The sequence below is a fragment of the Gopherus flavomarginatus genome, chromosome 3 (genome assembly GCF_025201925.1).
Source record: "Gopherus flavomarginatus isolate rGopFla2 chromosome 3, rGopFla2.mat.asm, whole genome shotgun sequence".
Lineage (NCBI taxonomy): Eukaryota > Metazoa > Chordata > Testudines > Testudinidae > Gopherus > Gopherus flavomarginatus.
In genome coordinates this window covers 16,769,520-16,790,115 of record NC_066619.1, presented here as the reverse complement: position 1 = coordinate 16,790,115, position 20,596 = coordinate 16,769,520, and the positions used below count along the sequence as shown (strand labels likewise).

The 20,596-nt window shown below is 41.1% G+C and overlaps 1 protein-coding gene across 4 annotated transcripts in view; it reads left to right on the top strand.

The window, feature by feature from the left end:
* MYO5B (myosin VB) overlaps nt 1–20,596 on the top strand; it is a 356,389-nt gene that overhangs the window by 118,553 nt on the left and 217,240 nt on the right. For all 4 annotated transcript variants that reach the window (XM_050944628.1, XM_050944626.1, XM_050944629.1 and 1 more), the window contains 2 exons: nt 484–655; nt 3,341–3,485. In XM_050944628.1, the coding sequence (XP_050800585.1) occupies nt 484–655; nt 3,341–3,485 (317 nt within the window). The remainder of the gene's footprint in view (nt 1–483; nt 656–3,340; nt 3,486–20,596) is intronic.

Genomic DNA, 20,596 nt, shown 5'->3' with positions numbered 1-20,596 from the left:
TGTGCCATCTCCTTCCTTGATCACCCCTAAAAACTTCCTGGATTTGCTTTAGACAATGAGATTAGATAAACTTATTCAGTAAGGGTGAAATTCACCCCTCAGCAGTGAATTTTGTCCTTTGTGCAATGTCCAAAGTATTTGCCCTTATTCAGTACTGGGAAATCCCTAGGGAATAGAGGAAATACAAAAGCAATATTGTTTTATTATCCAAAAATAATTGAAAATATTTTTTAAAGTGGTGACCACTGTGGATGCATAGAACTCCTGTTCACTTCAGTAGACAATATGTGCACATTGTCTCTGGGCTTGGATTCTATCTATCAATGGGGCTTGGATTCTGGTTGGGGCCTCTAGGTGCTAATGTAATACAAATAATCTTTTGAGGGCAGAATTATCCCTACATGAGTTATAAATAAATAAATAAATAAGCTAGACAGTTTTTATTTTTTAACCGTTTTTTGTGTGCAATTTGTATTACTTCAGATCTACGAATATCCAGTTGATCTCAAAACCAACCAACTTCCCTTCTTGCGTAATCCAGATATTTTGGTGGGTGAAAATGACCTGACGGCTCTAAGTTATCTCCATGAGCCTGCTGTCCTACATAATTTAAAAGTCAGGTTCTTGGAATCGAATCACATCTATACCTACTGTGGTGAGTATTAAAATATATCTGCATCAGGGTTTGAGGGTTTTTTTTTTTCACTGTTTAATATTAATTTCTTATATGCTAATACTGATCTTTTTAATAACAATTTAATATTTACATAGCTCCTCTGATCTGAGGATTTTACCATATACAATAAAAGCTGTGTTAGCCAGCACTTTACCAGCTGGAAAGCTCTAGGAACCAGCATTTCTGATATCCATTAAAAGTCCAGCTGGTGCAGAGCTGGTAGGCTCCCTACCTGACTCTGTATGACTCTCTGGAAACGGCAACATGTCCCTACTGCTCCTAGGCAGAGAAATGGCTACAGGGGCTTTGTGCATTACCCCCACCCGGAGACATGGCTCCACAGCTCCCATTGGCTGGGAACCACAGCCAATGGGAGCTGCGGGGTTGGCACCGGTGGGTGAAGGCAATGCACAGAGCTTGCCTGGCCCTGCCTCCACCTAGGAGCAGCAGAGACATGTCACCGCTTACGGGGAGCCACCCAAGGTAAGTGCTTCCTCGATCCAGCACCCCAAAACCCCTCCTTCACCCCAACCTCCTGCCCCAGGCGCCCTCCCACACCCAAACTCCCTCCCTCTTAGTTAACTGGAATTTTTGACTTACTAGCAGCCTCCTCCGCATTCCACCAACATGCTAGATAACAAAGTTTTTATTGTATTCACTCATTAAGCCACACAACGCCTCTGTGGAGCTTATAATGTAATACCTGTCTTAACGATTAGAGTAACTGAGGTGCAGAGTGGTCAGTAGCAGAAGGTGGAGTAGAACCCAGGAGTTCTGTTGCAGCCTACAAAAGGTGTCAGGTTAAGAAATGAATAGAAATTAGACTTTGGCCCAAGTATAGAGGAATGAGAAATTGAGCTTGTTAGTATGAGCAGAAGCTAGAGAGAGAAGTCGGAGACAGTAAAATGGGAAAATTGAAATTAGCAAGGACGTAACCCCTGGGTAACGTTTTGGTTATAAGTGGTTTCAGCAGGGTTTATTAAGAGTGGTTTTTTTGAGAATTTGGAATGTGTTATTAAAATGCTATCTATATCGATAGCAGGAGAAGGACATTGATTCAGATGTTAATTTAAGTAATATATGTTCTAAAGAGCCAATAAAGAAATGGAGGAAATGTGAATATGGTAATGGGTATGTTTAATGTTAATTAGTATTATAATGGATTATAAAAAGTGTAGCCTTGCTAAATTGCAAGAGATCTCCAGTTAACACCAATAGGGTACCATTAGGTTACAGGATTATAAACTATACTTCATTCTGTTGTCAGTGGGCTAATCACCCACTGATATGCTCTTCTGTCTTTGAAAGTGAGTATAATTGTAGTACCTGTGTAAATGATAATTGTATGCCTGTTTGCTTAATTAATAATTTTTCTCTGGAAGTCTGTTTCTATCATTCAAAGTGCTGTTCAGGGTCTTCTATTTAATTAGTCTGTCTGTCTGTAAGGGCTGGTCTACACTAGGGAGGGAAATCGATCTAAGATACGCAACTTCAGCTACGTGAATAGCATAGCTGAAGTCAAAGTATCTTAGATTGAGTTACCTACCGTCCTCATGACGCGGGATCGACGTCCGCGGCTCCCTCTGTCGACTGCGCTTCCACCATTCACGTTGGTGGAGTTCCGGAATCGACAGGAGCTCGTTCGGGGATCGATATATCGTGTCTAGATGAGACGCGATATATCGATCCCCGAGAAATCGATTGCTACCTGCCGATACGGCCGGTAGTGAAAACGTACCATAATAGACCTAGAGGTTTACCTTGAAAACTGAGTTTGGTTTATTGCATTCTTAGCTTTAACAACTTAACATCAATTGGGAACATTTAAAATTCAAGGTTAAACTGTCCTCCTGTCTCTACCTCTAGCCACCAGACCACACTCCTCCTACAGCAGGTTAAAATAACGTTAGTGTCTGATTTAAGCCCACAAACCCAGAAGATATTTAGAGGAAGGCTTCTGGTGCTATCCTCCTCTCATGCTGTTGTCAATAGCTAGTGCAGCACACATACTCTCTGAACCATGCAGACAACCCTCCCAAATCCATGAGGACCCCATGGATTGATTGATATCTCCCCCCATGCTCCCAATATGGATAAGATGACAGGATGGGGCAGGGTGCCATGTTTTTGGATGACTGTGGTTCCTAAGCCCAATGGTGTGATTTTTATGATGAAGTGAGCAGTCTGGATTTTCTACAGGAAGGCAAAGAGGAAGTTTTTAAAGATATTTAATTCAGATCTTTCATGTTCCTTCAACATGATTTGTGCATTTAATTTCTGTTAATCTTACGGTTTTGCATTTTCATCTGAAGTCCAGAAACCAAAATATTTTGAGTCCAGTGGATGTTCAATTATGTGGATATAGCTTATCCAGGGCAGCATCTTTCAACTTTTTTGGGTGGGAAAATGCCAAAAGGACCTACTTCATATGATGGACTTATATTCATGTCATATATTTAATGCTCCTCTTCCATAGCTTAATGTGAGTTGTTCTTTCCACCAGTGCATTGACCATTTCTCCGAGATTCAAACAAAAGCTGATGTAAGAACCTGGACTCTTTATTCTATGCATTTTTTTGAATCTCCTTGTATTTATGAAAAGGTTATAAACTATTGTGACTTTGTTTTAATTCTAATGTCTGCATGTTTGTCTGTTTTATTTAGGTATTGTGCTTGTTGCCATTAACCCATATGAACAACTGCCAATCTATGAACAAGATGTCATCTATGCATACAGTGGCCAAAACATGGGGGACATGGATCCTCACATATTTGCAGTGGCAGAAGAAGCCTACAAGCAAATGGCTAGGTGGGTGATATGTTGGTTAAGAGGCTTACGCTCGGAACCATGGCTGTTCTTCCTTTGTGATGGTGAAGATTATATAATTTCAGTGAAAAATAGTGTAATTTTATGGAAGACAAGGCAAAATTTTGCATCTCAGCTAGGAAGAAAACCCTGTGCAATATCTAGGCCTTTTATCTTCATGAACCCAACAGAAAAGGAAAACTTACCTTGAGGGTCTTATGCCTCTCCAGAGTGGGGTGTACCACATATTTTCCGCTCCCAAACTCTTCCCAGCAGTCTTTCAGCAGTCCTCTGATCTGTGAGGATTCCAACTCTTTAGAAGTTTAGAATATCCTGGTTCCTGTGGCGGCATCCTATTTGGTTGTCTGCCTGACGCCCAGTACACATTGTGGTACAACAACTTTCACTGGTCCCTAGCAGTTGTGGCAGCTTCAATAAACAAGTATTTCAGAATACCTTTTAAATCAGCTTTGCTGAGTCTGTAAATGACCTCAGAATGTGCTGAGTGGAGTTTTATGTCAGACTGCAGCTCCATCCCATGTAGACAGTTGGGTAGTGATGAGACACTGTAGGGCAGCCCACTAGTTCACAAGGTCATTGGGAACCTATACATTTTTTACAGCTGTGGTTGACGCTAGAATCTCAGGTCATGTTGCCACTATGTAAGCACGGCTCAAGTGACTAGGGTGACCAGACATACCGATAATAGGGGCTTTATCTTACATATGCAACTATACCTCCAAAAAAAGTGTCCTGATTCTCCACGCTTGCTACCTGGTCACCTTAGGAGTGAGTTCATACAAGGACACTCAAATATCAATAAATAACATGGAGCAATCAGACTTGTACTGGACTTCTTGGGTTAAATAATCTGGCTGGGGCCAAAAACAATTTTAACCATACATATTGGAACCTGTATGCCAAGTAGAGTTTAAAAAATCCTCGAGTGCTTTCATGTATTTATGAAATGTCTTGCCTAGCCCTTCTTCAGCAGTGACCTAACAGTGCATATCAGTGGTTTATTGTGTTTTTACCATTGGTATTCTTTATATGGCAGCTCTATCATCACTGCTGCAAAACAAGGATTGCAGTCTATGAGCCAAATTCAGACCCCTACAAGCCTGTGCAGCTCCACTGGCTTAAATGGAATTTTTCCCACCCATTCCAGGTCTGAACCTGGCCTATTGTATTCAAACTCAGCAGAATCTTTGAGTATTGCCTTTTTTGAGAGACAGGAGTCTATGCACCTGTTCAGTCTCTAATAAGTGAACATAAGAATGTCCATACTGGATGAGACCAAAGGTCCATCTAGCCCAGTATCCTGTCTTCCAACAGCGGCCCATGTCAGGTAAGAGCCTGCATAAGTGTTTAATGCCTGCTTGCTTCAGTCTTCACTAAAAAAGGTTAATGGTGACCAGATATTCAACACAATTAATATTAGCAACAAGGGAGGAAGGAACACAAGCCAAAATAGGATCAAGAATATTTAGCTAAATTGAGTGTATTTGAGTTGGCAGGACCTGATGAAATCCATCCTAGGGTATGTAAGGAACTAGCTCAAGCAATCTCAAAACTGCTAGCAATTATCTTCGAGAACTCATGAAGGATTGGTAAGGTCCAAAAAGATCAGAGAAGGGCGAACACAGTAACTCTCTTTAAAAAGGGGAACAAAGAGGGCCTGGGGAATTATAGACCAGTCAACCTAACTTCAATACCTGGAAAGATACTGGAACAAATTTATTAAACGATCAGTTTGTAATCACCCAATGGATAATGGGATTATAAGGAATTTCCTTCTCTGTCAGACCTAGTGGATGAGGGGAAGCAGTAGACAGAATTAAGGCTGTGACTTCTGTGACTTTCCATTACCTCCGTGAATTTTGCAGCGCTGGTTCAGCTGACCCCAGGACCACCCCAGCAGCTGGGGAAGCCTAGGGGCCAGCCACATCGGCTGCTGCTCTGGCAGTCCCAGTCAGAAGGTCCCCTGCCCTGCAGCAGTCATCTTCAGGAGTGCCGTCCTCCCAGCAGGTAAGATTTAGTCACAGGTATTTTTAGTAAAAGTCATGGACAGGTCATGGGGCCATGACTTTTTTTATTGCCTCTGACCTGTCCATGACTTTTATTAAAAATATCTATGACTAAAACATAGCCTTAGATATGATATATCTTGATTTTAGTGAGGCTTCTGCACTGTCCCACATGACATTCTTGTAAGCAAACCAGGAAATGTGGTCTAAACGAAATTACTACAAGGTGGGTGCGCAACTGGTTGGAAAAAAAACATATTCAGCGTAATTATCAATGATTTGCTATCAAACTGGGGGGAGGGGTATCTAGTGGGGTCCTACAGGGGTCAGTCCATGTACTTGGATAATGGAGTGGAGACTGTGCCTATAAAAATTGCAGGTGACACCAAGCTGGGGCACAGACTATCTAATAAGTTCCTGGACTGCATTGCAGACAACTTTTTATTTCAGAAATTTGAAAAAGCTACTGGGGGGAAGCTGTTCTAGACTTGATTTTAACAAATAGGGAGGAACTTGTTGAGAATTTGAAAGTAGAAGGAAGCTTGGGTGAAAGTGATCATGAAATCATAGAATTTGCAATTCTAAGGAAGGGTAGAAGGGAGTACAGCAGAATAGAGACAATGGATTTCAGGAAGGCGGATTTTGGTAAGCTCAGAGAGCTGATAGGTAAGGTCCCATGGGAATTAAGACTGAGGGGAAAAACAACTGAGGAAAGTTGGTAGTTTTTCAAAGGGACACTATTAAGGGCCCAAAAGCAAGTTATTCCGATGGTTAGGAAAGATAGAAAATGTGGCAAAAGACCACCTTGGCTTAACCACGAGATCTGGCGTGACCTACAAAATAAAAAGGTGTCATATAAAAAATGGAAACTAGGTCAGATTACAAAGGATGAATATAGGCAAATAACACAGGAATGCAGAGGCAAGATTAGAAAAGCAAAGGCACAAAATGAACTCAAACTAGCTATGGGAATAAAGGGAAACAAGAAGACTTTTTATCAATACATTAGAAGCAAGAGGAAGACCAAGGACAGGGTAGGCCCACTGCTCAATGAGGAGGGGGAAACAGTAACGGGAGACTTGGAAATGGCAGAGATGCTTAATGACTTCTTTGTTTCAGTCTTCACTGAGAAGTCTGAAGGAATGTCTAGTATAGTGAATGCTTACGGGAAAGAGGGTAGGTTTAGAAGATAAAATAAAAAAAGAGCAAGTAAAAAATCACTTAGAAAAGTTAGATGCCTGCAAGTCACCAGGGCCTGATGAAATGCATCCTAGAATACTCAAGGAGTTAATGGAAGAGGTATCTGAGCCTCTAGCTATTATCTTTGGGAAATTATGGGAGACGGGGGAAATTCCAGAAGACTGGAAGGGGGCAAATATAGTGCCCATCTATAAAAAGGGAAATAAAAACAACCCAGGAAACTACAGACCAGTTAGTTTAACTTCTGTGCCAGGGAAGATAATGGAGCAGGTAATCAAAGAAATCATCTGCAAACACTTGGAAGGTGGTAAGGTGATAGGGAATAGCCAGCATGGATTTATAAAGAACAAATCGTGTCAAACTAATCTGATAGCGTTCTTTGATAGGATAACGAGCCTTGTGGATAAGGGAGAAGCGGTGGATGTGATATACCTAGACTTTAGTAAGGCATTTGATACGGTCTCGCATGATATTCTTGTAGATAAACTAGGAAAGTACAATTTAGATGGGGTTACTATAAGGTGGGTGCATAACTGGCTGGATAACCGTACTCAGAGAGTAGTTGTTAATGGCTCCCAATCCTGCTGGAAAGGTGTAACAAGTGGGGTTCCGCAGGGGTCTGTTTTGGGACCGGTTCTGTTCAATATCTTCATCAACGATTTAGATGTTGGCACAGAAAGTACGCTTATTAAGTTTGCGGACGATACCAAACTGGGAGAGATTGCAACTGCTTTGGAGGACAGGGTCAAAATTCAAATGATCTGGACAAATTGGAGAAATGGTCTGAGGTAAACAGGATGAAGTTCAATAAAGATAAAGACAAAGTGCTCCACTTAGGAAGGAACAATCAGTTTCACACATACAGAATGGGAAGAGACTGTCTAGGAAGGAGTATGGCAGAAAGAGATCTAGGGGTCATAGTAGACCACAAGCTTAATATGAGTCAACAGTGTGATACTGTTGCAAAAAAAAGCAAACGTGATTCTGGGATGCATTAACAGGTGTGTTGTAAACAAGACACGAGAAGTCATTCTTCCGCTTTACTCTGTGCTGGTTAGGCCTCAACTGGAGTATTGTGTCCAGTTCTGGGCCCCGCATTTCAAGAAAGATGTGGAGAAATTGGAGAGGGTCCAGAGAAGAGCAACAAGAATGATTAAAGGTCTTGAGAACATGACCTATGAAGGAAGGCTGAAGGAATTGGGTTTGTTTAGTTTGGAAAAGAGAAGACTGAGAGGGGACATGATAGCAGTTTTCAGGTATCTAAAAGGGTGTCATCAGGAGGAGGGAGAAAACTTGTTCACCTTAGCCTCCAATGATAGAACAAGAAGCAATGGGCTTAAACTGCAGCAAGGGAGATTTAGGTTGGACATTAGGAAAAAGTTCCTAACTGTCAGGGTAGTTAAACACTGGAATAGATTGCCTAGGGAAGTTGTGGAATCTCCATCTCTGGAGATATTTAAGAGTAGGTTAGATAAATGTCTATTAGGGATGGTCTAGAGAGTATTTGGTCCTGCCATGAGGGCAGGGGACTGGACTCGATGACCTCTCGAGGTCCCTTCCAGTCCTAGAGTCTATGAGTCTATAATCTTGAGAAATTGGAAAATTGGTCTGAAAGCAACAAAATGAAATTCAATAAAGACAAGTGGAAAATACGACACTTAAGAAGAAAAAATTGAATGTACAGCTACAAAATGGGAAATAACTGGGAAATAACATAATAAATGTAATGCTGTTGCTAAAAAGGCTAAATGTTCAGAAGTTTTATTAATAGGAGTGTTGTATGTAAGACACAGGAGGTAATTGTCCCACTGGTAAGGCAATAGCTGGAGTACTGTGTCCAATTCTGGGTGTCAGACTTCAGGAAAGATGTGAATAAATTGGAGAGAGTCCAGAGGAGAGCAACAAAAGTGATAAAAGATTTAGCAATCCTGACCTATGAGGAAAGATTGTAAAAAACACAAACTAGGCATCTTTAGACTTGAGAAGAGAAGCCTGAGGGGGCACTTTTCAGTTTTCAAGCATGTGAAGGGCTGTTATCAAGTGTTTTCCATGTCCACTGGCTGTAGGACAAGAAGTAATGGGTTTAATCTGCAGCAAGAGAGGTTTAGGTTAGATATTTAGAAAATTTTTCTAACAACTGTATAAGGGTAGTTAAGCTCTGGAACAGGCTTCTAAGGGAGGCTGTGGAATCCCCATCATTGGAGATTTTTGAGAACAGATTAGACAAACACTTTTCAGGGGTGTTCTACGTTTACTTGGCCCTGCCTCATGGCAGGGGGTCGGAGTTGTATTAACTTGATGCCATTTTAAGACTTCCCAGAAAGCATCTGATATTGCATGTGTTTTATCTGCTGGTCGTAATTCTGAAAGATTTAAACCAGATCTGGTCATATTTTTTTCTCACTAGCTGAGGCAGTCAAGTGTTTATCCTGAGCAGCTTTACAGGAAAGTTATGAGACCAAAGTGTGAAAAATAAAATATTATGTCAAACCTAAAGATGCTCCATTTACAACACTGGTGAGCTCTGCTGTACAAAGCTACTGCAGTTAACAGCAGCTCTTATTTGTGGTCATGATGGAATATGGAGCTTCTGTGCTCCCCATAGCCTAGCCTGAGTAACCTTGTTGCGACCATTATATAATAATGACTTTTTTGGACTTTTTATTTGGTATTCTGGAAGATGAAAGTGTTGCTGGTGTCAGTGTGCAAAGAAACTGTTGTTTCCCAGTCAAGGACGGTTGCCTGTTACAAATTCAGCACAATAACAGTCTGTAAGTGAGAAGATACTGAAAGTACAGAGGGGAAAAGCCATCCCAGACTTATTTGCTACTTCACTGCCTTTACCATTCTGCTGGCTTCAGTGGGAATCTGTATGTTAAGCCATAATGTTGCAGTGACCAAGGAGAGAAAGAGATGTACTGTACTTAGCTTAAAACAGTAGGAAAGCTTTGTTCAGTTTTTTAACTGTGGACCTCCAGAGCTAAAAGTATGAGCTGCTACGGCTGGAGCTAAAAGGAGCCAAGACTCTGTAGCAACGTCTGTCCTCTGTGGATCACCACAATGAGGGAGCTGTAACATGCACACTCACCCACGGGTTACATATACTCTCAGCTGTTTGTGCTACAAAAGCAATTCCCAATCTTTCTGTGTGTGCTCAGAGCCAACCTTCCTGTGCACTGAGGTGTAGCTGTGATCTACAAGAGTGTTTTTGGTGCTTGTTAATACCCAGGTGCTCCGGGCCTCAATCCGTTCCTATTTAAAGCACAGGCACCATGTCTCCAAATGTTCTGAATAGCACCAAGTGCATCACTGACTCTCCACGGAGATGAGAGGTTTAATGCTTCTGAAGTGCAGTGGACATGAAGAGCCGTATAGAAATGCTAAGCAGCAGTTGTAGCACGCTGACCTGATCTTGTGAATGCCATGGACTCTTCTGGCAAGGTTCACGGATGTACTTAATGGCAGTTATTCAAAATCTGGATAGTCCCTTGTGACAGTGGCACCTCCACCTTTCCAGACTACTGTGCCCCTTTCAGGATTTGTCTTGTGTACCCCCAAGTTTCACCTCACTTATAAACTACTTGCTTACAAAATCAGACACAAAAGGATGCACACAAAAAAGTGTCACAGCAGACGATTACTGAAAAATTGCTGACTTTCTCATTTTTACTATATAATAAACTAAATCAGCTGGAATATAAATATTGTACTGAAATGTAGCGAGCAGTATAAACTAGTCATTGTATGAAATTGACAGCAGGCGGTTGTAGTGTTTTTTGTTTTATTTTATTATTTTTTTAAACCAGATGTGACCTTCTGGTCCTTGGCAGAGGAGGAAGAGTAGTCTTCTCTGCTGTGGAGTTCTGGAAACTTACAGGGTTTGGAGTTTTCAGGGGTGGCACTCTGTGGTTGGTGTTGACTCTAGACAGAAGAGAGAAGTTTGGAGGAAATGGAGATAAGCCTTCAGAGTGTGACACACATTTGGTACTATAGGGCACCTCAGTTCAGCAGAGCACTTAAATATATGCTGAACGGTAAGCCTGCATTTAAGTGCATCCCTACTGAGTGGACCAAGACTGGACTGACGCATATACTTAAAATGAAGCAAAGCATGTAGTCTAAACAAGCTGAATCATGCTCAGATATTCAAGTATTCATTGCCATGTATAAGTAAATAGCCACTGTTGCTTGAGACTGACCAAAGATTGTTCCAGTTAGGTAGAAGCGCCACACATGATATTAGAACTGGGCATAAAGTTAAGTGATTCTTTTTTAAATGACCAGCTGTTAAGATAAAACACTGCAGTGTTTTGGCAAGCCTAAAGAGCACTGAATGATGACAATGCGCGTGCTCATTTTGTGCATCTTTGTTGTTGCAATGCCCAGGTCCTAATGATTTGTATGAAAAATATTGACACTATTTAGCTCATGTCCTGCAGAACTATTTGGGTAAGGTTTTAAAACTTTTGGGAAATAAAAACAAACAGATTTATGTCTATATTTCTACTCATGAAACAAATCCAGGCTGACTTGTTGCTTCAGCCACAAACTGCTGAGCCAGTCATAACAATGGCGTGAGGACTGCTCTAGTGAACATCCTGCACTCATGCTGAACACTGGATTATACAGGCATTACAGCTTCAGTGCAAGCATCCATGTAAGTGAATATAAGCATCCTTGCATACCGATGCAGAGTACTGGGAATTGTGGCCCTTTACGACGGCCTGGAAACGTTGTTATGTTTTCCAGAGAAAAATGTTTTGTCGAAATGGTAATGTTTTTTTGCAGAAATGTACGTGTTTCAATGAAAATCTTGTTGAAAAAGGTTCCCCAGGTCCAGGATGGAATTTCTGGATGGGGGAAAAATGGAGTGATTCTGGAATAGCCAATAGCTTGGTGGCTAGGGCATTTGCCTGGAATGTGAGACCCGGTTCAAGTCCTTGCTCTGTCTGATTTGGGACTTGAACCTGGGTCTTCCACATCCCAAGCAAATCCCATGACCTGCATTGGCTGGGGTATTGGCTGTTCTTATTCTTTCACTGTTCTGCTTTGGAACAAAACCAAACTTCAAAACAGTGACATTTTTCACAAAAAGGAATTGCTGTTTTCCAGCCAACCCTAGTTAGCATCATTCTGAAGAACTGTGCTTCAACGTAGTTTACTCGACAGCTGCAAACAGCTTTCCTGGCCATTATAGACTGGGTCTGTGGGTTTACCTGAGAGAGCATTTTTAAAATGTTTGAAATTTTGCCCAGGTTCTGCACATAATCCACCCTGAGGCAGAGTTTTATTTTTATGCTGTTATGCCTACAATGATGCTCTGCTGTTCTGCTTTTGTTCATGTGTGTTGGGATGCTAGGCTTGGTTTGGTTTTGTTTTGTTTGTTAAAAAGAAAGATTCTAAACTGGAAACGCTACTGTGTAAAAATGACAGCATGCATTTCACTGTTTTGTATCTGAATCACTTCAAATCGTGTCAGTGAAGAAATACAAGATGATTATTCCAGATTTTGCTCAGTTCTGCAAACACCACAAGGGGGCTAGTTTTTTTTCTGCTGGGTAGTGTTTGGATCACCTATTCTCAAGAGCAAAGTTTCAACAGTTGGAACCTGGCTAGCAATACTGTTGATTGATGTTACATTGAAAATAGAATCCAGCTCAGTCCCCCATAGCTGTTTTGTTCTGTAGTGCAAACAATAGTGTAAAAAGTAGTAAAAACTTAGTTTGGTCAGTTAAAGTGATCAGAGGGTGAAAGCTCAGCTAGGGTGACCAGACAGCAAATATGAAAAATCGGGACAGAGGGTCGGGGGCAATAGGAGCCTATATAAGAAAATCAGGACTGTCCCTATAAAATCAGGACATCTGGTCGCTCTAGGCTCAGCATCTTTGAAAATTAAGCCCCTATTTGTTATTTCATTTTGGGCACCAACAACTGAGACAGCCGAGATCATCAGTCACTTCTGAAAAAATTGTCTCTTTATTGTACAGCATGTTTCAGCTGAGAAACTCAGTGGTTTCAAGATATTATTTCTCAGTATACCTCTAATATGGCAGTGTACCAGCCAATGATTGACTGCACTAGGTGTGATAGACAGAGAAGCCAGGAGGCCTGACTCTAATCACTAGAAACCTGCCTTCCTGTGTTAAGTATATAGGCTTTGACTGGTGCCCCTATAATTTTGTGCTGCTTAAACCGTGTAAGCTTTGAAATTTTCTCTTTGCAAAGGGACATCAGAATAACAACCTTCAAACAACTCAAAACGATACCCGCTATTTGGAACTACTTTTTATGTTCTTTATCTTGGGCTGACATTATAGTAATTGCAGACTTAGAAACAAAAGAGAGGGACTCTAAAATTGCACCACAGGACCATTTAAAGTGTGTGTTTTGGAGGCAAGAGGTTATTTGATTGAAACGTGCCTGGGAGTAAGTGCACTGTGGGTCTTTTAAAATGTAACTAATTATATTTTAATCAAAAAGCTTTCGGAGGTGCTTGATGTTCTGAAAAATTTGAACCTTGGAAGTTTCTTTTTTCCTCCCTCTAGCAGCATAAGGACCATGATGAAGTTATATAACAAGTGTACTCATTATGGTTGCATGTTTGATAGGATAGGGACTCCAATGTGTTGGGGCCTGCAGCAGTCAGACAAACCATTTGGGCATTTGCATGCCAATGTGGAGCCCTCCTCAGGTCTAGTGGGACTTGCATGAGTGCAGAGTTCTACCCATGCAGATCAGCTTGCAGGATGCCAGCCTGAACATCTATTATAATCTGGTCTATTTATTAATAAGCTGCTATTCTTTTGACGTCATGGATATAAAATGCTTAACTTGTCAAAAGTCTGCAATGGATGGAGATTCAAATTGAGACTAGACGATTACAACACTTACACTATGTCTACACTACGAGCTTGGGTGTGATTCCCTGCTCATGTACACGTACTCGTGCATGATGGCTATCATGACCATAAATAGCGGGATAGCCACCATAATACAAGTAACGACACCAGAGGCATGGCATAGCTGTTCCAAGTTCGTACTGGCAAGGTTCAGCTGCTTGTGCCATTGTGGTTGAGCTAGTGCGAGTACGTGTATGTGACCTGGGAATCACACCCCAAGCTCGGAGTGTAGATGTAGCCTCGGACAAAGTCACTGACGTGGGGTGATCAAACCTGCACAACATCTGAAAGGGGAAGCGCTGTGCCATAGATAGGTCTGGCTCCTTTGAGAGAGAGTGGTCCAAAGCCCACCTGTGACTAGTCACCACATTGTCAGGCCTAATGAGAGATAGCTGGCCTTTATAAAGGTCATTGGGGAAGCTCCATGGAGAGGTAATGAGAAAAAAGCCACTATAGACCAGAAGGACTCTGGCAGGAGCCCAGGATGGGCTTGGGGAGAAGGAATTAGAGAGAGAAAGAAAAGAATCCCACAAAGGTTCCCCAGAAAAGGGCAGAAATGGGGGTGAAAGGCTGGGGATCCTAGATAACACTGCACCTAGCCCAGGTAGGGTGAACGAGTTTGTGTATTGTGAGGGCATGATGTAAAGCTGTATGAAGCCCAGGTGCGCTAGAGGATGTTCTGTATCTAATTGCTCTGAGGGAGAAGATAAAAAGGCAAAGTCTGGAAAAGAGAGGCCTGGATCACACCTTGGCTGGGAAGGAGCAGGCTAGCAGCCAGGAGGGGTGCTTGAGAGCCAGTGACTGTGACACTGTCTCTCTAACATATTGGATTTTTATAAATAGAGATGGTTGACATTTTTCAAAAATTCAAAATCTCTATGGAAACTTTTCAATTTTTTTTTCCAAGAAACGGTCTCAACATAATTTTTTTTGACCAGCTCTAGTAAGTACATTAGAAAGTAAAGGACATGTGCTTGGATTTCCAAAATACTTTTTGATAGAGTTTCTCACTGGAAGGTAAGAGAAACAAAAATGATGGTGGGTGGATATGGTGGGGCATGGAGAGTTTCAAGCAATTTTTATTCTAGGTTAAAAACTGGTGGAGTGATAGGAAACCGTTGTAGTGATCAGATGGCCGTTGGAGTGCAAAGGTGTTAACAGTGGATAAATATTGGGACCAGTGTTATGAATTGTTGCAGGGCTACCATATGGTGCTGCGTTATAGTCTTATGACTTGGTGTGTGAGCAAGTTTTTAGTCTTGGGAGAAATGTACTGTTTGTTTTTTCTCTGTTGTAGTTTCTGTGGGGGAGCTGTGGCAAGCAGCAAGGAGGTATACTTTTTCCCTTAAACTTTCTAACTAAAGTCAATTCTTGATGCTTCCTGGAAAACAGGCATTGGTTTCGGGCAAAGTTCCTTGAAAGAGGGTATTTCTTGAGTGCTGCTTGTAACCACTTCTGTTTGAGGACTGATGTACATGTTCAAATAGAACAAGAATATAATCTGCTGTCATTGATTTATTCTCCAATCAGATGCTGATGGTTAAAGTCCTGACATCTGCTCCTTCAAGCAGTGAGACTAATATATACTAACCATATTGAGAAGGAAATGGAAAGTGAGTTGGAGAAGTTTGCTGTTAACACTAGTTATTTTGCTTAGTAAAAGCTATGCTGGATGATGAAACTTTTGAAGGATTTAAATGTATTGAGGCAATTCACCTGCAGGGCAGAAGATTAAATTCAACCTGGATAAAGCGTATAGGCAAAAACAGTACAAACTGATCTCATGCTGATAGACTCTCTAAACTTTGAGGGTCCTCGGAGAGCAAACACTTAAGAGTCTTTTATAGAGAGACCGATTAAAAAAAGCCTGCTAAGCATGCAGCAGTTTTTTAAAGGCAAATAGGGATGCTTGGGTTGTAGGAGAAAGGGATGGAATACAATACAGAATGTATAATGACCTATCAAAGAGCGCTATACCTTCATGCTGAAGACAGGCTCCCATCTTCTTTGGATTGTCTCACTTTAGGAGATACAATGGAGATTGAGAAGTCTAGTGAAGGTCATTGAAGGTAGCTTAATGGATTACAGGACATTGAGAGACTGCAAAAGGTAGCATTAGGGTAAGAAGAATTGGAGACAATTCAATATTTTATCTTATTTGTGCCAGTATTTTATAATACACAACCATTGCACAAAGTCTAGGCATGCGGACAGAATTTACAACATACGTTAATGTACAAGAAGAGGTAACATAGACCTACCTTCTGCCTACACCCCTCATACTACTACAGCTAATACTAGTAATAGAACACAACATCAGCAAGCATCTTCCACTGCAGAAGGGAAGAGGTCCATTTGCATCTGCCCCATTCACTGGCAAATTTATGAATGAGCAGCAAGTACCCTGAAGGCCACCAAACTGGGCTCTGTTGGAACAGTAAGCAGAGTGAAGGGAGTTCTGACGTCTAGGGCCTTCCCTGGAGAATGCCCTGCCTTTGCAAACTGAGTTTAAAATCTGGGACCTGTCAAGAAGAGTGGTGCAATGGTCCATTGTAGGGAGCATGCACAGGAAGGGGAGTGGTCTTGTAAGTAGCCAGGAGTTAGGACAAAATAGATGAGAAGGCACCTAAATCTTGCCACCTTCAGGCCATGTTACAAAATTCATCACTGCGGGAACGGCTTCCCCAGATGATGGAGCAGAAGAGTCCAACAGTGTTCACATGGAAAACCATTTGACATCTAGATCAGGGGTAGGCAACCTATGGCACAGGTGCCAAAGGCGGCACACAAGCTGATTTTCAGTGGCACGCATGCTGCCCAGATCCTGGCCACTAGTCTGGGGGGCTCTGCATTTTAATTTAATTTTAAATGAAGCTTCTTAAACATTTTAAAAGCCTTATTTACTTTACATACAACAATAGTTTAGTTATGTATTATAGACTTATAGAAAGAGACCTTCTAAAAATGTTAAAATGTATTACTGGCATGTGAAACCTTAAATTAGAGTGAATAAATGAAGACTCAGCACACCACTTCTGAAAGGTTGCCAACCCCTGATCTAGAACAAGAGAAGGGCAGAGGATTTGGAGAAAACTCAGACATGTAACGGTCCCATAATATAACGGTGATGGATTCTTTAGAAATGTTGATGGATGCAGTGTGAAAATAAGGGAATACTCAGCTGGTAAAAAGTGTGCTAATTTAAGACACATACACAGCACATAGTTAACTTGTGGGATTTGTTGCTAATGGAAGACATGGAGTCCAGTGCTGTTGCTGGTTTTATGAGAGGCTTGGGCGATTTTATGGTCATTACTAATAATTGTTGTTCTACTGTCCTAAGATATTGCCATAACCGTTTAACACTTCAAGACAAACTAATTGTCTGCAGGTGCAGAAGATTCTCTAATCCCATCTTCTGCCTCCACCCTCTTCTAATATGGAGCATTGCTAACTTGGCTAGATGAATTAGGGCTTAGTCTCTTTGCCTTTCGCTGAAGCATCAGACATTTGCCCCTGATGGAAACACGATACAAGGTTAGATAACCCAGCAATCTAATTCAGTGTGACACATCCTTTGTTCCCTAAGCATCAAAGTCACTGGGCAAACCAAAACTGCTTTGTATGCGCTGCATACCCACAAGAAAAGTGTTTGTTTGAATTGCATTTTTTCCCCTTGGGAGAATAAATATATGTAGAAAATTCCAGTGTTTCAGCTGTTGATTCACATGTTACAGGGAAAGTTTGCTGTTTCCTGTCTGGTTCAGGAAATGTGAGAAGGGGTGGAATTTCTTAAATTAAGAAAGCTACTCGCATTGTACTCTCAAGCTTGTTCAATTGATGCATGCAGAGAGCTCCCATTAATGTTAATAGGACTTGTATGAACTGTACATAGGGGAGATACTCTATTTCTTAGGGCTCTATCCCAACACGTTGCTGATAAAGACTGTCACTCCTCTCCACCTCTTGAGTCCCTGTATTGGCTCTTATCATATAGAAATATAAGGCTGCAACTCCGACCCCCTGCCATGAGGCAGGATCAAGTAAATGTAGAACACCCCTGAAAGGTGTTTGTCTAACCTGTTCTTAAAAATCTCCAATGATGAGGATTTTACAACCTCCCTTGGAAGCCTATTCCCGAACTTTTAACTACCCTTATAGTTAGAAAGTTTCTCACCTATAAACTAAATCTCTTTGCAGATTAAGCCCATTACATCCTGTCCTACCTTCAGTGAACATGGAGAATAATTGATCACTGTCCTTTTTATAACAGTCCTTTTAACATATTTGAAGATTGTCATCAATCTTGATCACCTTCTATATCACACTCAGTCTCCTGGGGTGAAATTCTGGCCCTATGGAAGTCAATGGCAAAATTCCCATTGACTTCAACGGGCCAAGATTTCACCTCTCATTCTTACATACCTTCTTGTACCCTATGCTCTGCTAGTTCAATTCACCTTAGTTCGTTGTCTCCTCCCACAAACTGTTCTTCACCTTTTTTCATGCTGTATGGAACATCCTCCTTGATCGTATATTGAAGCAGAGAGGCAGCCCTGCTCTAGTATAAGGTTGAATATCACTTTCTTTTTAAGGGTTGGCCAGTGCTAGGATGACTAGACAGCAAGTGTGAAAAATTGGGATGGAGGGGGTAATAGGAGCCTATATAAGAAAAAGACCCAACAATCGGGCCTGTCACTATAAAATCAGGACATCTGGTCACCCTAGCCAGTGGTACTGGAACTAGGAGGTACTACTGCACCCCCTGGATTGAAGTAGTAATAACATTCACCAAAAACATGGTTTCCATCATCAGCACCCCTGGGACTGCTGATTTTTAGGGATCTAAAATCCATGTGCTTAGTTTAATTGTCTTGAGATTTGCTTTGCTCTATGGGAGGTGCAGGGTAGGGTTATTGTGTGTGTAGAGGGGGTAGGGTTAGTGATCCTGAGTCCTGGTCTCATGCTCTAGTTTCAAGGCCATATTGCCTCCCAAAATAAATGATACTTTGCATAGAAAATAGATGCTTATCTCAGTATCCTGATTCTAAATTGTGATTGTGTGTGTGTGTGTGTGTGTGTGTGTGTGTGTGTGTGTGTGTGTGTAAAAATATAAAATCCCATAACTGCCAGATACTGGGACAAATATTGAAGTAGGTTCCCCTTCTGCTATAAAGCAGTACAAACCGTGAACACCATCTGCATATGGCAGCTTTTGTACAGCACAAGGTGAAGACTGTGTTCGGGATTAATCTCATTTTGCTCCAGTGAATGAGTGACCCTCAAAGAGAATGCGCTAACGGTTTGTAAATAGGATTTCACAAGTAAGGATGCAAAATTTCTCATTGCCTTTTAAAAAAAATTGTGATTGCCATGTGTTATGCTTAATAAAATGCAAAATTAAATAGATGCCTCTAGCACTGAATACTCAACTACCAGATGTAATGGAGTGATGTGGGCAACACCCTCTGGAGCAGCTTGCTCTTCTCTCTTTCAAAAGAGCTCTCGCTTCCACACAGGTTTGTGTCTACTCATTGGAGGAGTAGAATAAGGACCAGCAGAACTTCTGCTCCTGGCTCATAAAAGATGGACAGTAGGGTTGTTCCTCCAGAGCAATAAAGTCAAAGGGTAATAAAATGTAGTATAAGCAAAATCTCACCTAGATATGCATATCCACCTATGCATTTCCAGATTGGAGGGAAATACAATAATATAACGTGCATAGCTAAAATGTTCTGAATATGCTATGCTTACAATCTGTGCAAAATGGAAAGAGATGCGGGGGTGCCAAATATGCCCCAGATAAATACAATAAACATAATAAACTTATTTTTCAAGTACAAGGAGCAGACTAGTAACAGACAATTCCATTAGAATATGCAAACAAAACCTTTAGAAGTAGCTGAAAGGCTAAATACAGTGCTGTATTATGTTGTTGTTTTGTAGTATGTACATCAGACTGATACGCAGCTGGTGTGCTGATAACATTGCCTATCATCCGGAACAATATCATCTCACTGTTTCGTTGTGCTCTCCCATCTGTCTGTATCTGTCTGTTATCTTTTAGATTGTAAGCTGTCTGGGCAGGAACCATCTTTTTGTTCTGTGTGTTTATAAAGCTTGGCTTAACGGGATTCTGGTCCATGACTAAGGCTTCTGGATGCAACAGTAATTCAAATTAATAATACTTAGGATAGATGCAAGACTTTTTCAAAGCTGTTTTGCACATTAAAATAAAAATGATTTGGCCCACGTAAACCTCAAACTAATGGTAGAAAAAATACTTTGCATTTCTGTAGTGTCTTTCACTGAAGGATCTCAAACTGCTTAATAAACACTATCCTTCATGACACTTCTATGACAGGAGGGTAAGTATTTTACAGATGGAAAAATAGAGGCACAAAGAGGTTAAGGGACTTGCCAAAAGACATATGGGGTGTCAGTGGCATAACTAGAATTAGAACTAGATCCCTTTATTTCCAGATAGTGCTCTCTCTCCAGATCTATTTGGATTATACAGTAGGAACATCTGGTAAAGAAAACATGGGCCAACGTGATTCTGTTTTTTAAACCTGCAACAAAAACTCACCCTCACATGAGAAGTTAGAAATAAATGAGAAGAGATTTGTTAATGCAAAATATTGCAAACTCAGTGTTTACTGTGATTTCACTCCTGATCTGTATAGATTAAAATGCCTTTAGCTCATCATATGCATGGGTCCCACTAAACATACTTCAGAGCAAAAAATTATATACAGGACAAAAAGTGGCTATAATTGGCATTTCAAGTGGGATACAGTCTATGGTTACATACAGTTGTGGGAGTTATTGAAATGACAGTGAAAAGAGTTTCTGGTTTGCCCTCTAGGCTTGCTTTCCTCCTGTGAAGGTACAACCCAGTGTGTTAAGGATTTCGTCACAGCCTTTCTTCCAGCACCTATTTCCTGTAGTAGAAATAGAAACTAGAAATGCAAAAGAGAAGTTTGCT